The sequence below is a fragment of the Hordeum vulgare genome, chromosome 7H (genome assembly GCF_904849725.1).
Source record: "Hordeum vulgare subsp. vulgare chromosome 7H, MorexV3_pseudomolecules_assembly, whole genome shotgun sequence".
Lineage (NCBI taxonomy): Eukaryota > Viridiplantae > Streptophyta > Magnoliopsida > Poales > Poaceae > Hordeum > Hordeum vulgare.
Genome location: NC_058524.1, coordinates 367,145,826 through 367,162,984, shown reverse-complemented (window position 1 = coordinate 367,162,984; position 17,159 = coordinate 367,145,826). Strand labels below are relative to the sequence as shown.

General features: G+C 46.5%; 1 protein-coding gene and 1 non-coding gene across 4 annotated transcripts; one reads left to right on the top strand and one right to left on the bottom strand.

The window, feature by feature from the left end:
- The first annotated feature begins 609 nt into the window (after positions 1-609).
- On the top strand, positions 610-17,102 carry LOC123407891 (alpha/beta hydrolase domain-containing protein 17C-like). Of its 3 annotated transcripts, XM_045101130.1 has the most exons (6): positions 610-1,024; positions 1,178-1,551; positions 2,048-2,084; positions 2,925-3,161; positions 3,251-3,298; positions 16,394-17,102. In XM_045101130.1, exons 2-6 carry the CDS (start codon positions 1,244-1,246, stop codon positions 16,805-16,807), a joined length of 1,044 nt encoding a protein of 347 aa, XP_044957065.1. In that variant the 5' UTR covers positions 610-1,024; positions 1,178-1,243; the 3' UTR covers positions 16,808-17,102. The 3 variants fall into 3 exon arrangements, with proteins under 3 accessions (XP_044957065.1, XP_044957066.1, XP_044957064.1); XM_045101131.1 differs by lacking the exon at positions 610-1,024 and having other exon boundaries at positions 1,216-1,525; XM_045101129.1 differs by lacking the exon at positions 610-1,024 and having other exon boundaries at positions 1,216-1,537.
- LOC123414480 lies at positions 12,139-12,277 on the bottom strand. Its single transcript, XR_006614438.1, has one exon. It is a non-coding gene; the product is annotated as a small nucleolar RNA Z247 (small nucleolar RNA).
- Positions 17,103-17,159: the final 57 nt, after the last annotated feature.

Here is a 17,159-nt window from a genome sequence, read left to right as displayed (position 1 = left end):
CATGCGGTGGTGGACGGTGGCGAGCGACATCAGGCTGTTGTTTCAAGGTCTTGGTGGGCGAGTGCGGGAACACGCATTGCGACCCATGGGAGGCGGCGTCATTTTTTTCTCGGTTTGTTGATGATGAGAGAAACAAGGAAGGAAGACGATGTAGGGGTGCGGATTTCAACGGTTGAGGCGTGTCAGATCGGACCGTGGGCGACCGGCCAAAATTTTGAATTGAATTTATAAAAGATAAGAGAAATTTGAGATGAATTTATAAATGATAGGAGTATAATAAATCTCCCACACGGGCCTATGTGCAAAACACACATGGATTTAGCAAAGCGGCAATATTCACCCCCTGAATAGAAAGAAAAATACAGTACAATTTTGGGAGGGCCTTAAAAGTCGGGCAGCGTGACCCTTCCGGAGCGCCGTTTATTTGCATCCATCCATCCGTGCGTGCGTGCGTGCGGCGTGACAAAATCGCATCGCATCGCCGTGGTGCGAGAACATGTGAAGAAAGGAAGAACATCTTTTGCAAAGGTGTGGGGATCCCCTGCGCTTTCTGCTGCCCCGTTCCAGCTTCATTTCATCACCTCGTCGCTGCTCCTGGTCCTCACTCCTCCTCTACACGCGCACACACGCTCTCCTTCTCTTTCTCGAGCGCGCACGCACGCACCGCACACCAGTCCACCACCCTCCCTCTGTCTCTGTGCAGCATGAGTAATAAATGGCAGTGGCAGCGTGGCTGAGGCGGACGGACGGACGGACGGACGGAGCTCTCTTCCCTACTGGTCCACACCCACACCCTCCTCTCCTCCCCGCCGCTTGCTCTTCTTCTTCTTCCTCCTCCTCCTCTCCCTCTCTCTCTCTCTTCGCTGCTCGCCATTTCCCCACAATGCACTAAACCCTCTTAAAACCTCCCGCCCCATCCCAGCAAACAACGGAACCGGACGGGGTTCATACGACTTGGGGGGATAGCAGCGTGCCAATTTCTTCTTGATGTTTTGTCGATTTGGCTTCTACTCTCACTGAACAAGTAAGTCCCTTGGGGAAGAAGATCCACACCAAACCCGTAGTTCCTCTTAGTATTTCCACCGCACCCTCCCCCAATTTTGTTTTTGATCCTCTCCGTTCACCCCAAGCTTGGGGGATTTTTTCGATCCATTTGATCGTTTTGGGGGTGAAACAGGAGGAGTGGAGAGGTTCCCTCTGATGAGCAGCAGCACTGCCTGTCGATGACTGAGCGCTGCCACCGATGCTTTCGGGGTGCTCGGTGTCCAGTCTCGCGGCGAGGTTCGCCTTCTTCCCGCCGGACCCGGCCACGTACGCCGTCCGGAAGGACGAGGCCTCGGGCCGCCTCGTCGCCTCCGGCGTCCCGCGGGACAACGCCCTGGATGTGCTGCTCCTCGACACCACCAGGGGGACCAAGGTCGTTGCCTTCTACCTCAGGAACCCCTGCGCGCGCCTCACCCTGCTCTACTCGCACGGCAACGCCGCCGACCTCGGCCAGCTCTACGATCTCTTTGTGCAGCTCAAGGTCAATCTCAAGGTCAATCTGATGGGGTTAGTGGTGCATTTTGTTTCTCTAGGAGGACACCTCATTCTACTCCGACTACTTTTTAAAATTTTTTTTGCTTCCCTTGTACCACTAGTAGGAATTATTATCTGACATGTTTTTTTTTTTTCATTCCTGCATTTCCTTTCACAAATGCTTTTTTTTTTGAAAAGGAGGATCACAGCCCTATCACAAATGCTGGTACGCGTACGACATCAAGTAGATTTGGTTATTGGGGCAGATGTTTTGCGGGAACACGGGACGGGATATCTGCAACCTAACCACTCCGTATATATTATTATAATATAAGAGATTCTGTAAATAGTACACATATAATAATCACTCCAATTTGCTGATCTTGAATCCTCAGTTACAACCATGCCAGTTTTTATTTTCAGCACTTTTCTTCTTCTGTTGCAATTTCAATGTGGTCTGGAGGTACACAAGATTTGCTGTGCAGAAAAGCCTGGCGTGATTTACTTTTTAATTTAATTATTATTGCAGATATGACTACTCGGGGTACGGAGCATCTACTGGCAAGGTAATAAGTAGTAGTAACTCATCTTCACTACCGTGTAATTTTAATTTTACCGTCGACTCTAATATACTCAAGGAGTAGTTGCTTATGTCATGGGGTAAATTTTACTTTCCTTTCCTTGACTAATGTATGCATAGAATGATAGTAACAATAACCTGAATTCATTAAGATACCTCGAGAAATGTGGTTCAGTTTCAGTTTCCAAGAACAAGCTGCATTTATCTAAACTGAACTGAAGAACGTTTGGCCCATGCCCCCGACTGGTGCATTCCAGTCGTATCAAGTATCATGGTCATTATAAACCTTTTATATACCTGCAACTTCTGTCCTCAGTCACGCATGCCATTGTAAACTTCAGGGCAAACAGTAATTTGGGCATGCCTTTATACCTTTATCCTAAAGGACAGATAGTAATGCCTGTATCAACTATCTATGCATTTTCTCAACTTCATTTATTGCTGCTTCATCCATTGAAATGGAGAACATTTTATGTTGATTGTTTCTGCTGTCTATTTCGGGCCCCCTGCATTTAAATGCAGTGAGAATTTTCTTGTTTTGTTCGATACTATCCAACATGGACCAGGTTCCACTATAATGAAGATAACGGAACAAACAAAATGCTATGGGTGGTGGTATTTGAAATTTATGTTTTTTCCCTACTGGGAGTTAGATATAAATGTTTGTGTATCCTGTATTTGCTTATTTGAGCTAAATCATATGACACTTTCACTTTGAATTACTGTCACCTAATTGGCGTTTGCACAAGCATGCGTATGTCCATATTTCTCCCTGGAGGAATTCATTTTTGTGGAAGGATTTTTATTCTTGTATTTTCAAGTGCAGCCAAGTGAAGAGAATACATATGCAGATATTGAAGCAGTTTACCAGTGCTTAGAAACTGAGTATGGAATCAGCCAGGAAGAGCTTATCCTGTATGGACAATCTGTTGGCAGTGGGCCCACATTGCATTTAGCATCTCGTTTACCAAGATTGCGTGGTGTGGTTCTTCACAGCGCTATCCTGTCAGGCCTCCGTGTTGTTTGCCATGTGAATTTTACTTTTTGCTTTGACATTTACAAAGTAAGCATCTCAAATTGATTATTCATTTCAGTCTGTACCTTTTGTACCTTCGGAGCTTTTACTAACGTCCAGCTAACTTGTTCTTGCAGAATGTCAAAAAAATAAAGAAGGTGAAATGCCCAGTGCTTGTTATTCATGTAAGTTTCTTTACTAACAAAACTAGCAGAGTTCCCATCCATTTTAACGGATCTAGAATAAAATCAACTTGTGCCCACAGACCTGCAAAACATTATAATTTAGTTTTTACCTTCAAACATCCTATGTTACATTTTATGTTCTTTTAAAATATATTATGTTTCACTTCAGATTTAGTTCCCTTGTTCCGCTACACATTAACAATCCTATCGGTAGTATAAAAATAATCGAATCAGGAAAGAAAATAAATTGAACGTTTACTTCCCAATTTCCTTTGTCTGCATCATGGTTATCCAGAAGAACCAAATATCATAAATAAACTATTGAGTTTACGACAAAATCATTTCATGTTAAACTTTGCTAAATTGCATAGGAAGACCACTAAATAAACAATCCTTCTAAATCTTGTTAAAAATTAGGCTCACAAGGAAATTCCAGCTCCCATTTTTAGGATGAGACCCGAATAAGGACCTTTACATGTTGTAGATTGTAGCCACAGGCTAAATCACTTTTGCAAGTAGCCAAACAAGGGCGGAAATCACTGTTCTGACCTTATCAGGAAACTTTGTCACAAAATGAACTCGATATGAAAGTACTTCACGATCAGACCCTTTTGGCAACGCCGCAGCCCGTGGCGTTTCTGCTCTATTTGGAAACGCCGAACCTACATGCGTTGCTCCCCTTCATAGCTAAATGGGATGTGTGAATATCTTGCTGGAAACGCCACAACCCATGGTGTTTCTTAATGGGGCAGCAACGCCACACCCCCTTGGCGTTTCTAGCAATGCAACATAGGCTGGCGTTTCTGCCCTGCCACGCAGCGTCTTGACCAGGCCAGCAACGCAGGTAGGTTCGGCGTTTCCAAATAGAGCAGAAACGCCGCAGCCTGTGGCGTTACCAAAAGGGTCAGGTCGTGAAGTAGTTTTGTGTGAAGTTCATTTTGTGCTATACTTTCCTGAAAAGGTCAAAACAGTGAAAAAGTCCGCCAAACAACACTAAAGTGTACCTATCTTGTAGACACATGTACTGGAAAGTACACACATGCCTCTCCTATGGCGACATCAAGTCAGACCCATTCTTGTCTTCGCCTATCAGCACTTTTTCTTACCTCATCTTGATCTTCTGCTAGTATACAAGTGGTGAGAAACTATACATCGTCACTGGCATCTGGCCATGCTGGTTGGGACCTTGATCTCAGTAACGTAGTCATCTAGAGTACACCACAACCCATCTGATTCAATTTCAAATGCTTACACAGAGTCAATTCACAAGAAGCAGACTATTTAGTTTGGGTATCACACCAATTATTTCATTTGATAACACCTGGTTTACTCTCGGGTCAGTGGACCTAATGGTCAGAAAATGAGGAAACAATAAGTGCAACTTGCAGCCACCTTTATCAATTGGAACTGATTTTTTTTAAATGATCAATGGGGGGGGGGGAAGGCTCCCCACCTGAATATATTCCAAAGTGGCCTTAATGCCAAGATATTGATCCAGTTTATAAGGAAAACCGGATCGAAAACCGTGCAATAGAGAGTAAAAGGGGAGAAAACAAAAGAAAGGCGCCCAAGACAAGACCCGCCTAGCTAGCAAAGTGAAGGACATCACCACGAGAGGCACAAGTAGATCAGGGGAGTTGTCGAGAGATAACAATACCAAGACTTAACAAGCAGCCTAGCGCACCACACCGGCGTGCGTATCGAGCACCACAGCGCAACAGAGGAGCATCCAAAACAACGAGTGACTAGCACGAACCTTAATTGGGAACTCCGCCATGGAAGATCGGGACGATTAGCAAGGTGGGGAGGCAACTTACGGCATCATTGAGCTAAGATGAACCGGGACAACGCCAATAGCACGAAGCTCGCTGCACAACAACGGCAACCATGAAGGTCTTGAGCATGCAAAGCAACAGGGGCGACACCACCAAAGAACACCACCACAGACGAAACATACCACCGTCGACCCATTCGGCCGCACCACCATCACCAACAACATACCCGCAACAACATCCACACGTCAACCAAGCAGACCCCATGATGATGCCTTCAAGAAGGGCCACGACGCAGATCCGCTGCCATCATCCGCACCAGGAGGAGCTGGGCTCCCTGGTATCTCAACTTTCGTCTTCATCTGACCAAGCAAGGAGACCCTTGAACATTGGTCGTCTGGTCGCCATCCAATAACACCCCATACAGGGAAGAGGTGTCATACAGGAACGAGGTGGCCCAGAGAGGAACACACCCTGCTAACCTGGCTTCGGAAGGAAGAAGCCGACCCACTCCAAAGAATGGTCGAGCCAAGATGACGCTGGCAGAGCAGCACCTCCTCACCGACACCAAGCACACCACCGTCGACCTCCCGTCAGCCGCACCACCACCACCAACCAACCCGCAGAGAGCAGCGACCACACGAATCGACCAAACCGATGCCTTCAAGAAGGAATGCGACACAAAAATGCGCCGCCATCGACCGTTCCGGAAGGACCAGCAACAAGGGTTTCCCCGGAGCTTCAGAGGGGAAGTCACCATCACGGAACTGAATTATGAAGGAACCAGTCGATGTAAAAGAACAGAGAAGGGAACATGAGGGCATTAGATGCTCTTCAAGTTTCAGTCAGATGTGATTAAAATGAATTGTCCATGGTAATTTGTTTATTATGCAGTAAGACAAGTGAGCCATTTTCCATTAAATCTATCTCGCCGTTCTGTCGATATAAAATCCAGCCACTCTATATTAAGCATGTCAGAACATATCAATACATTTAATCAACTGAAACTTGTACAAAAACTTGGACCTTTGACAGCATGTATAACACCCGAGCATTAGTAACCAGAGTATGAGTTTTAGCTAAATTAAAGTTGAAGAATGTGAACATCCATAATGTACAGATGTCTGCTGTGCAAACTGTTAGAATAAATCCGAGGTACGCGGTCGATCTACCGAGGAACAAGCAATCACAGCATAATGACGACACCGAGATTTGTTAACGAGGTTTGGCGAACTCGCCTACTCCCCGGTGCAATGATTACGGGCGCTCCTCCTCGAGATACTGCAACACCGGCCACCCGGGCGCCGGCACAAGCCGCCGGCTCCCCCTTGCGGGCCTGTCGCTATCTAGTCGTCTCTTAGGTTACAACGTGGGGTGCCTCCTCATATATAAGAGGCCAACGGTACGACGTGTCCGACTACGACACTACATGTATCCTACCCACACTACAACACCAAGTCCATATGTAACCCAACCCGTACATCAATATTCGACACAACTCTAACAAACTCCACCTTGGCGAATATTTTCACCATTTTGAATTTGTCCATGCATCAAACTTCCATGTACTCCGGACTTGTGTTGTCTTCTTCGTAGCTTACCGAGAGCTACCCGACGAGTCTGCCCCAGACCCGCCGCCTCCGTGGGATCCCACTGCTACTCCTGCAACTCCAGTCTCCGTGACTCCACCTGCAATAGTGCTTCCTTTCAACTTGTAAAGATGCGAAGCCGTCCTCGCTCCAATCATCACGGTCACCTTATCTTCCATGATTTCCATGGTCTTCTTATCCCGATCACAACGGCATACCATACCACTATCATGAAGAACTCCAAGCGAAATTAGATTCCTCCTTAGCCCCGGCACATGCCTGACTCCCCGAAGCATCCGCTCAACTCCGTCAAACATCTTGATTTTAATGTCACCTACTCCAGCAACACGATAACCAGTGTCATCGCCCATATAGGCTAAAGCAAAATCACCGGACTTGTACGAAGTGAACCACTCCTTGTTGGGTGTCGCATGAAAAGAGCAAGCTGAATCCAACATCCTCGCTTCACTTTTGGTTGACCGCCTGTCTGATACTACGAGGGCATCACTACTGCTGTCTGAGTCATTACCATGAATTGCCATATTAGCACTTGACCCACCATTGAGCTCTGGACAGTCCTTTTTAATATGTCCCCTCTGCTTACACTTGTGACACTGTATTTTCTTTTTCTTTTTCTTGTTCTTCCCTGCCTCATATCCCTTCCGCCAATCTTCACCCTTGACTAGCAAACCTTCATCATGAGAGACTTCCACCGCATTCTTCTTTCTCATATGATAAGATAGCAAGGCCGCAGTAATATCCTCATTCTTGACGGTCTCCTTGCCGTGCGTCAAAGTAGTGATCAAATGGTCATAGGACGATGGCAATGAACAAAGAAGCAGAATTGCCCTATCCTCGTCGTCAATCGTTGCACCCAAGCGTGCTAGATCCGTCACGACTTGATTAAAGGCGTTCATATACTCCACAAGATCCGACCCCTCCTGCATCTTCATCCCATATAACTTTTGCTTTAGATACACCTTGGTCGTCGCAGTCTTGGACATAAATTGACTCTCCAGCTTCTCCCAGATCTTCTTCGGTGAATTCTCATCCATCACATGATAAATAACCTGGTCCGACAGACACAACCGTATAGTTCCGGCTGTCCTCAACTGTAACTCCTCCCAGTCCTCCCTCCATCTTAGCTGGCCTGGCTTCCTGCAACAAGGCCTTCAAACATCCCTGTTGTGCCAACAAATCTTCCACCCTTGTCTGCCATAACCCAAAGTTTCCGGTCCCGTCGAACTTCTCCACCTCAAACCTGGTACCCACTGGCGCCATGGTTCTTTGTACGGCTGACTGTGTGAAAAAATAATCCGAGCTTCTCACGTGTAGTAGCTACCACACACAACTCGCGATGCTAGCTTTTGCTTTGCCTCAACCCTTGCTTTTGATGGATGTGTATCCCCTGATGGATTTTTTCTCTTCCAAATTTGATCTGGCTGCTTTGTCTCTCGTCTCGCTCGTCCAGGCGCCGCTGCTTTTAACTTGCATGCGTACGAGTTCAAAACAAACTCGGCTTCCTGGCTGTACATGAGTTCACCTGGGACTCGGTCCCCTTTTCTTGCAAAACAAATCTCCTATCGGACGAGCTGACCAGGACTCGGCCTCCTGCATGCAGCCTTGTACGAGGACTCGGCCTCCTGCATGCAGCCCTGCCAGGACTCGGTCCTCGAGTCCTCCTGCATGCAGCCTTGTCCGTTCTCGGTCCTTCCTGCATGCAGCCTTGTCCGTTCTCCAGCTGGATCGGCCTCCACGCCAGCTTGGGCAACCGGCGATAAGGCCGCACCAGGCCACCTAGCCTTGGATCACACGCACCAGACCCTCGGGCTGCACGGCCAGTCAAGCCGCTGTACGACACAACCATGACATAGTCCAGTATTAGATCGATCTGCTGCTCGTACTTCCGATAACCAGCGTAGAATTTCCTCGCCAAGCATCCACCACGAGTGATCCATCTTGACGAATTCTACTCCACCTCTAGATCAATAACCACGGCCTCTTCGAACCTTGCTCATGATACCACTTGTTAGAATAAATCCGAGGTACGCGGTCGATCTACCGAGGAACAAGCAATCACAGCATAATGACGACACCGAGATTTGTTAACGAGGTTCGGCGAACTCGCCTACTCCCCGGGGCAATGACTACGGGCGCTCCTCCCCGAGATACCGCAACACCGGCCACCCGGGCGCTGGCACAAGCCGCCGGCTCCCCCTTGCGAGCCTGTCGCTATCTAGTCGTTTCTTAGGTTACAACATGGGGTGCCTCCTCATATATAAGAGGCCAACGGTACGACGTGTCCGACTACGACACTACATGTATCCTACCCACACTACAACACCAAGTCCATATGTAACCCAACTCGTACATCAATATTCGACACAACTCTAACACAAACATTTCTATTTGTTTATCCTAACTTTTTGCCACATGAAGGCAAAATGATGCTTTCCAAGAAGGAGCAATAAATATTGCCATAGGAGGCTTATTGGAATCAAACACATGGAATCAAGCTAAACTGTAGCCCTAGTTACATTCAGGAGATTACCCAATCTGGTGCACTCAGCCCTACAGCTATCTTGCAAATGGCTGGAGGCATCATGTCCCACGGCTAGGCTACGTACCACCTCTAACCTCTTGACCAAGAGGGGCATCCATATCAGTGCAGCTCGACACCTAACCACTGATTTCACCTGCACAAATCAACCAAATTAGTGCCCATGCAGAAGTATTGAGGTAAGGAATACAAGAATGTAGAGAAATGGAATCATCCTTCATGCTTCAATATTTGTAGAGGAATGTTTACTACTCACACACCTCTTACAGCCTTGGGTTAATGTGTAACCATCCAATCATCCCACAATTGTTCTTTTGAGGACAATGTTTGATCTAAGATGTGCCACTGGACACCTGATACACTGATGTGCCATTGAACCTGATACCTGATACACTGATGTGCCATTGAACCTGATACCTGATACCTGATACCTGATACACAAAGGCCATTGAACACCAGCACCTCTAGTGATCTGAGATGTGCCATTAGAGTTCTTTCTGACTCACTCTATAAACATTAGGAGCTTATTTGGTTTGATTCAGCCTGCTGTAAAATTATAATAGGCACTGGCAGGCCTTGCATGGCTTGACTTCCATTATTCTGCTCTTTGGCCGAGCCCAAGAAAATGTGTAGTGTAGCCACATAAGGCATGCTGTGCTGTGAAGGACTAGGTTCAGAAGATCAGGATTTTTGTACAAGTCTAACCGAATCTACATCTAGTATCATGATTTCTGTTGCCTACGCTTATCTTCCACATGTTTCTTTTTCTTTTGCCTGTTTTGGTTTTGGTTTTGGTCAGAGGGCACCTTTGGTGGTACTCCGCTGCATAATATAAGATGTTATTACAACCGATCTGTGTATATCGGTTGTAATAACATATATTATGGGATGGAGGGAGTATACTACACCTTTGGTTGTTTTCTACTAATACACAACTATGGGTGTTCAGGAAAAAAACTATAAATACCATAGTTCCGGATCAAATGCATGTCCAAGAAATAAAAACTAGAAATGCCATAGTTCTGGAGCAACACACCTTTACTGGTAACTGCCCAGTTTCTGCTCTTTTACTATCACTTAACCTGCCAGTCATAATCTGATCACTAGAACTCTACAAGTCGACTAATTTCATTGCTCGTACAAAACGATGGTATCAGCATGTGTTGTCCATAGCTCTTACTGAAATGGCTTCGCTGTGCGAGATGGCGGAAAACGTCTTAGCCATCTTGGCCGACGCGTTGCATGTTATATAGAGGGGTTGCGACCCCAAACACGCGTACAAGTTTGTTGAAGAGATATTCTAGAGATATAACTTGAAGGAGAAGGAAACAAGAGATATGAGAAGATAAAGATTACATGAGTATCTATCTTGTCTAACTACTCCTTATTGCGGTTGAGAATATCCCCTAACGTGCTGGCTCAATATCACGGTTAACACCCTCCCTTAATCACAACTTCATCAAGTTCAGATTATGCTTAAAGTCTTCAAAACTTCTTGTAGGTAGAGCCTTGGTAAACCCATCTGCTACCTGGTCCTTAGAGTGAATGAACCGAATGTCTAAGAGTTTATTTGCAACTCTTTCTCGAACAAAATGGAAATCTATCTCAATGTGCTTTGTTCTAGCATGAAAGACTGGATTTGCTGATAAATAGGTAGCACCAAGGTTGTCGCACCATAAGCATGGAGCTTTAGTGTTTTTCATACCTAGTTCCTTCAAAATAGACTCTACCCATATAATCTCTGCTGCTGCATTGGCAAGTGCCTTGTATTCTGCTTCTGTGCTGGATCTAGAAACAGTGGCTTGCTTTCTTGTACACCAAGATATTAAGTTAGGTCCAAAGAAAACTGCAAAGCCACCAGTTGAACGTCTATCATCTAGACATCCTGTCCAGTTTGAGTCAGAAAAGGCACTAACAAGTGTAGAGGATGACTTGCTGAAATTTAGACCAATGCTGAAAGTATTTTTCACATATCTCACTATACGTTTTGCAGCAGCGCAATGAACTGTAGTAGGAGCATGATGAAATTGACAAACTTTGTTAACAACAAATGAAATGTCTGGTCTAGTGAGTGTCAGATATTGAAATGCACCTACTAAGCTTCTATATTTTGTGCTGTCTTCTGAGTTCAGAAGTTCTCCTTCAACAAGGGACAATTTTTCTGTGCTAGACAAAGGAGTGGGTGCAGGCTTGCAACTTTGCAAACCAGCCTTTTTTACTAGATATGCTGCATACTTAGCTTGGGAGAGATGAAGGCCATCTTTGTGCCGTTTGACTTCAATCCTAAGGAAGTAGTGTAGATCTCCTAAGTCCTTGAGAGCAAATTCTGTACTCAAAGTCCTTTAACAATCCTGTTATGGCTTCATCAGATGAGCTGGTTACAATAATATCATCAACATATATGAGAACAAATATGGATGTATTTGACTTGTTATAGATAAATAACGAAGTGTCTGACTTTGAAGGGACAAAGCCAAGTGCTTGCATCTTTTTACTGCGACGCGACTACCATGCTCTTAGGGCCTGTTTCAGACCATACAAGGCTTTGTCAAGTTTGCACACATAAGATGGTGCACGTGGATTTTCAAACCCAGGAGGTTGCTTCATGTAAACCTCTTCCTCCAGAACACCATGTAGGAACACGTTCTGTACATCTAGCTGTCGTAGGCTCCACCCCCTGGACACAACGATAGACAAAACAAGACGGATGGTGGCAGCTTTAATAACCGGACTAAATGTCCGGTCTGGATCTGTTGGAGCCACCGCCACGGCGTCCTTTGGAGTTGCCGCGAGGGGAGCCACCACCGCGACGTCCCCTGCCACGGGAGGAGCCACGAGAGCCACCGCCACGGCCCCTGGAAGCTGAGTTGGCCGGCGACTTGAAGCCGCCGCTGGAGCCGTGGTATTGTGCCATGCGCTGGTCAAAGTTACTAAGCATGGCAAAGAGTTCGTCAAGGGTTACCGGAGTGACGCGAGCGTCCAAGGCGGAGACCAGGGGCTGATAATCTTGATCAAGCCCGTGGATGATGTAGGACATGAGCTCGTCATCCTGGATGGCTTTGCCGGCTGCTGCGAGTTCATCAGCAAAACCACGCATGGCGGCGAAGTAGGAGGCCACCGGTTGGTTTCCCTTCTGCGCGTTGATCACCGCAGTTCGGATGTTGTTGACGCGGCTGAGTGACTGGGACGAGTACATGCTCGCCAGTGCCACCCAAAGATCTCGTGCCGTGGTGATAGTGGTCACCATGACGAGCACCTCCTTGGAGAGGTTTTGGAGCAGGTAGCCAAGGACCTGCGGGTCCTCCCTCATCCAGATTGGATGAAGGGGATTCGGCTTTGAGGACTCCTTCTCGGCGGTGTCCTTGGTGCTCAGGACTTTTGCCGGTTCCGGTGTTGTGCCGTCGACGTAGTGGTAGACGCCGGCGCCCTGCAGCTGTGCTGTGGTGATCTGAGTTCACCATAGAACATAGTTGGTGCGGTACAGTTTCTTCGGGACCCCGCCGCTGAGCAACGGCTGATGGGAGGTGAAGGAAGACATGGCAGCTGCGCACTTTGGTGGAGGTGGGCTAGCTAGGTTTAATGGAGGAAGATTGCTCTGTATACCATGTGCGAGATGGCGGAAAACGTCTTAGCCATCTTGGCCGACGCGTTGCATGTTATATAGAGGGGTTGCGAGCCCAAACACGCGTACAAGTTTGTTGAAGAGATATTCTAGAGATATAATTTGAAGGAGAAGGAAACAAGAGATATGAGAAGATAAAGATTACATGAGTATCTATCTTGTCTAACTACTCCTTATTGTGGTTGAGAATATCCCCTAACGTGCTGGCTCAATATCACGTTTAACATTCACATCCTATATTCATGTTCCCAACTGGAACTGCTTGTTATTACTCCCTCCGTTTCAGTTTATAAGTCCGGCACGTGTATCTAGGTCGTCAATTTGACCAACTTAATGAGAGGCATATATTACAAAAAATATATCATTAGAAACTTTAGATGTTCTATTTTCTAATGATATAATTTTTATGTTAAACAATATGTTTTATGTAAGTCAAATTAACGACCTAGGTACACGTGCATGCTTTATAAACTGTGATGGAGGAAGTACTAAATATTTTGAACCTTGCGGCTTTAGTATCTTGAGCTGTGCCTGAAGACTCTTAATTGAGAGATTAATGACATTAACTTAGCTGCTACTTTCAAACTTTTCCCTTGTGTGTTAATAATACTCCCTCCGTTCACAAATATAAGATGTTTTTATATTTCAACATGGACTACATAAACTTAAATGAGGGAACAAACACACTAAGCCCTGTTTGTTTGAGCTTCAGGGATCAGATTCAGCTTTGCCAGTGAAGCTGGATCTGGAATCTGACTGAACAAACATGCTAAGCCCTGTTTGTTTGAGCTTCAGGGATCAGATTCAGCATTGCCAGGGAAGCTGAATCTGGAATCTGAAACAAACAACTATTTCGTTTGAGATTCAGGGATCAGATTCAGCTTTGCCAGTGAAGCTGAATCTAGAACCTGAAACAAACAGCTATTTTGAATTAGCTTTGCCAGTGAAGCTAAATCTGGATTCAGGCCATTTTCAGTGCAATTGCCAGTGAACAAATCAGCTTTGCCAGTGAATGAATCGAAGTGAATCCACATGTGATTCGTATCCAATCAAAGCTTAAACAAACAGGGTAGCAGAATCAGCTTTGCCAGTAAAGCGAATCCGCAGGTGATTCAAATCCAATCAAAGCTGAAACAAACTTGTCTATATACATCCAATCCAGAAAAATGTTAGAACATCTTATATTTGTGAACGGAGGGAGTAGATATTTCATCTTCAATCATTGGTGGGCCTCATGTAGCAAAAGATACTTTTCTCTCATTTGTAGTTTCAGGCCTTTTGAGAAAAACTTAACCATACATGACATCTGTCAGGGCAAGACGATTGTAGCGATCTAGATTATAAAGGACATCCCTCAAGTTCAGTGTGCAACGCCAGCATCCACTACTAACTTGGTGTATAGACTGACCATTAGATAATATATACGCACCACCAACTTACAAAGCTCTTGGTGTTTCTCGAGCCCTAATATTTTGTACAAGCAATGAGGATAGATTTGATCAACCATTTCATACAGCTGAGCTGTTAACCTGGCACATAACCTTTCATGCCCTTCTGTTCTTACGGATCTCTGCATTTCCATAAAATTCCAATGTTGTAGAATTGGAGTGAGTAGTATGATTGGGTTCTCCACTGACACTATCAGAACAATTCTCTATAACTGAAACATCATATTCTTGAAAAGTTTCTTTTGGTAGTTCACTTTGTTTGCAATGTATGTAAGTAAACCGCTTGGTAACTAGCCTTTTTTTTTTCTTCGAAAAGGGGATTACTTCGGCTCTGCAGCACATGATGCACACAACCATTTTATTAAACATGGATCAAGTTCAAGTCAGCGAGTGCTTTTTTTTGGAAAAGGAGGTTCAAACCCCCGGCCTATGCATCAATCGATGCATACGGCCATCTTCATTAATTATTCAACATAGGTCTAACAAGAACATACATCAAACCATCCGAAGCCACCACTCACACCTACAAAACTCGATAATGTGGAGTGGTCTCACTCCCCATATCTAAAACCGGTGTCGTCACCGATCCATCCACATAACGTATAGGAACCCACAACCGGTGCAGCAGACCTAAAGCGTACACCACATGCACTCGGTTAAGACGCCACCATCATCATCAGGCTGCTGACCCATCTTCAGGAGAGAGATCTGTATCATCCTTGTTAGGCCGTCCATCTGTCGACGCCACCACGGCTCGTCAGTCCAGACGCGAAGATTCTAGAAGATCTGTCGTGCGTAGCACCTGCCGACCAGGCATGATACAACGTAGCACCTGTCAGCCAGGCATGACTTGACATCTCCATCGAAAGCTTCGTGCAAGATGATCGACGCCACCATGGCGCCAAACAGCGCCACCGCCGTGCGCTCATTTGTCTAGACACGAAGATTCTGGAAGAACTGTCGTGCGTAACACCTACCAACCAAGCATGACTCAGCGTAGCACCCGTCGGCTAGGCATGACTTGACAGTTCCACCAAATCTTCGGGCCAGACGAAGCCGCTCCATTTCCTGCCTTTGTCATCCAGCACTGCTCCACAAACGATGCTCCCAAGAGAGAAAGGGCACCGTAGTATCGCCATCGTCCGATCTGGAAAGTCAGATCTTAGGGTTTCCCCGAAGCAGTGCCCACCACCAGGAACCAGCAACCGTCCAGGACCCACATAGTGCCCACCACCACTCAGCCCTCAAGGCGACGCCTTCAGGAAGGTCACGACGTCAAGGACGCCGTCGCTGCCCACCGGAGTTAGGGTTTTCACCCGAGAGGCAATGAGGTAGGAAGTGGAGGAGTAGACGTAGACCGACGTCTCCAGGAAGAACAACGGCGCCCTTGAGCGTCGTCGTCGGCGCGGCCGACCAGGGCCGACCAATGGGTTTCCCCTTATCTGAATCTCCTCCACCAGCTTCATCTGCGGCAACGCCAGGAAACCGCAGGAGAGAAGCACACCGTTGGTATCTGGATCAATGAAGATCCAATCTGAACAAAATCTGAACAGTGACGAGTACCACCACCCTACGCTGGCCGACGGCGTCCGGGTGCCGGATCCAGAAGGATCTGACCCGAACTCGACGACGCCCGCAACCACCATGTCTTGCCCCTCCCGTAGCCGCCACACCGCGCCGCAAGAATGAACCCCAGCCTTCGACGCGCTCCGCACGCCGCCGCTAGGATCCACAGCCGGACGGACCCGAGATTACATAGTTCATCCACATAATCTACGAGTAGCTCCCCAGCCAAACTGGTTGAGTAAACCCCGGGCAACCGTTTCTAGCCGGCTTGGTAACTAGAATGCCATGTCCTGCTTGATGTGATCACGGTTGCCACTCACGGGCACAAGTCAATACTATATTTCCTTAGTCAGGGCCGATGAACAAAGCATGAATGCCTTCCATAGTTCTCTGTAGTGATTTTGTGTTTTTGACTAAACATTTATGTAATGGATTGATTTATTACGTGTATGCATATTTTCTCAAAGTTTTTCGTATGCACCAACTTGATGGTGTGTAGAAGTGGTGTTGTTAATTATACACCTATTGACGTTTGCAGGGGACCGATGATGATGTTGTGAATTGGTCACATGGTAATGAGCTGTGGAAGCTGGCAAGGGAGCCGTATGATCCACTATGGATCAAAGGAGGTGGTCACTGCAACCTGGAGCTGTACCCTGACTTCATCCGCCACCTCTCCAAGTTCATCCGTGAAATGGAGAGTGTGACGACGAAGACGAGGCTGAAGAAGATTCGACAGTCCCTCGAGACGGCAAAGACAGCGTACCGCGTGAACACGGCAACAAGCACCACCTTCACTACCAACTGTTGCTGTCGTATTCGGGTTCGCAAACCGAGCTGCAATTTCGGCTGCAGCTGCTGCCATGCAGTGAGGAAATGCTTCACATTTCGTGTATTCAAGTGCCCAGCCTGCTGCAGCTGCTTCAAGTGCTGCTGCGGCTGCGGCGGATAACGCCGATCTCTATGTGCTTGCGCTTGTGCTTGTATAGGAAAAAGGAACGGTCCGGGGGATATCTTCTAACCCTTGGAATGCTCTAGGACTAAACTTAGATTTTTCAGTTGGAAAAACATGTATTCCCCATTCTCCTCTGTAGTTGCTCGACAGCTTTGTGTAATGGTGGCATAAGCTATTGGCTGTCGAGCTTAGAACAGTCGTGAGGTTGTGAATTGATTTGAACCTGATCGACCCACACATGTTTCAGCTGTTGTGGCATGAAGCCATGAAATCTCAGAGTTTGGATCCGGTTCATCTGGGGCTACACCTGAACTGGACCGTTGAAGTCAATTTCGTCATTGAACAGGTA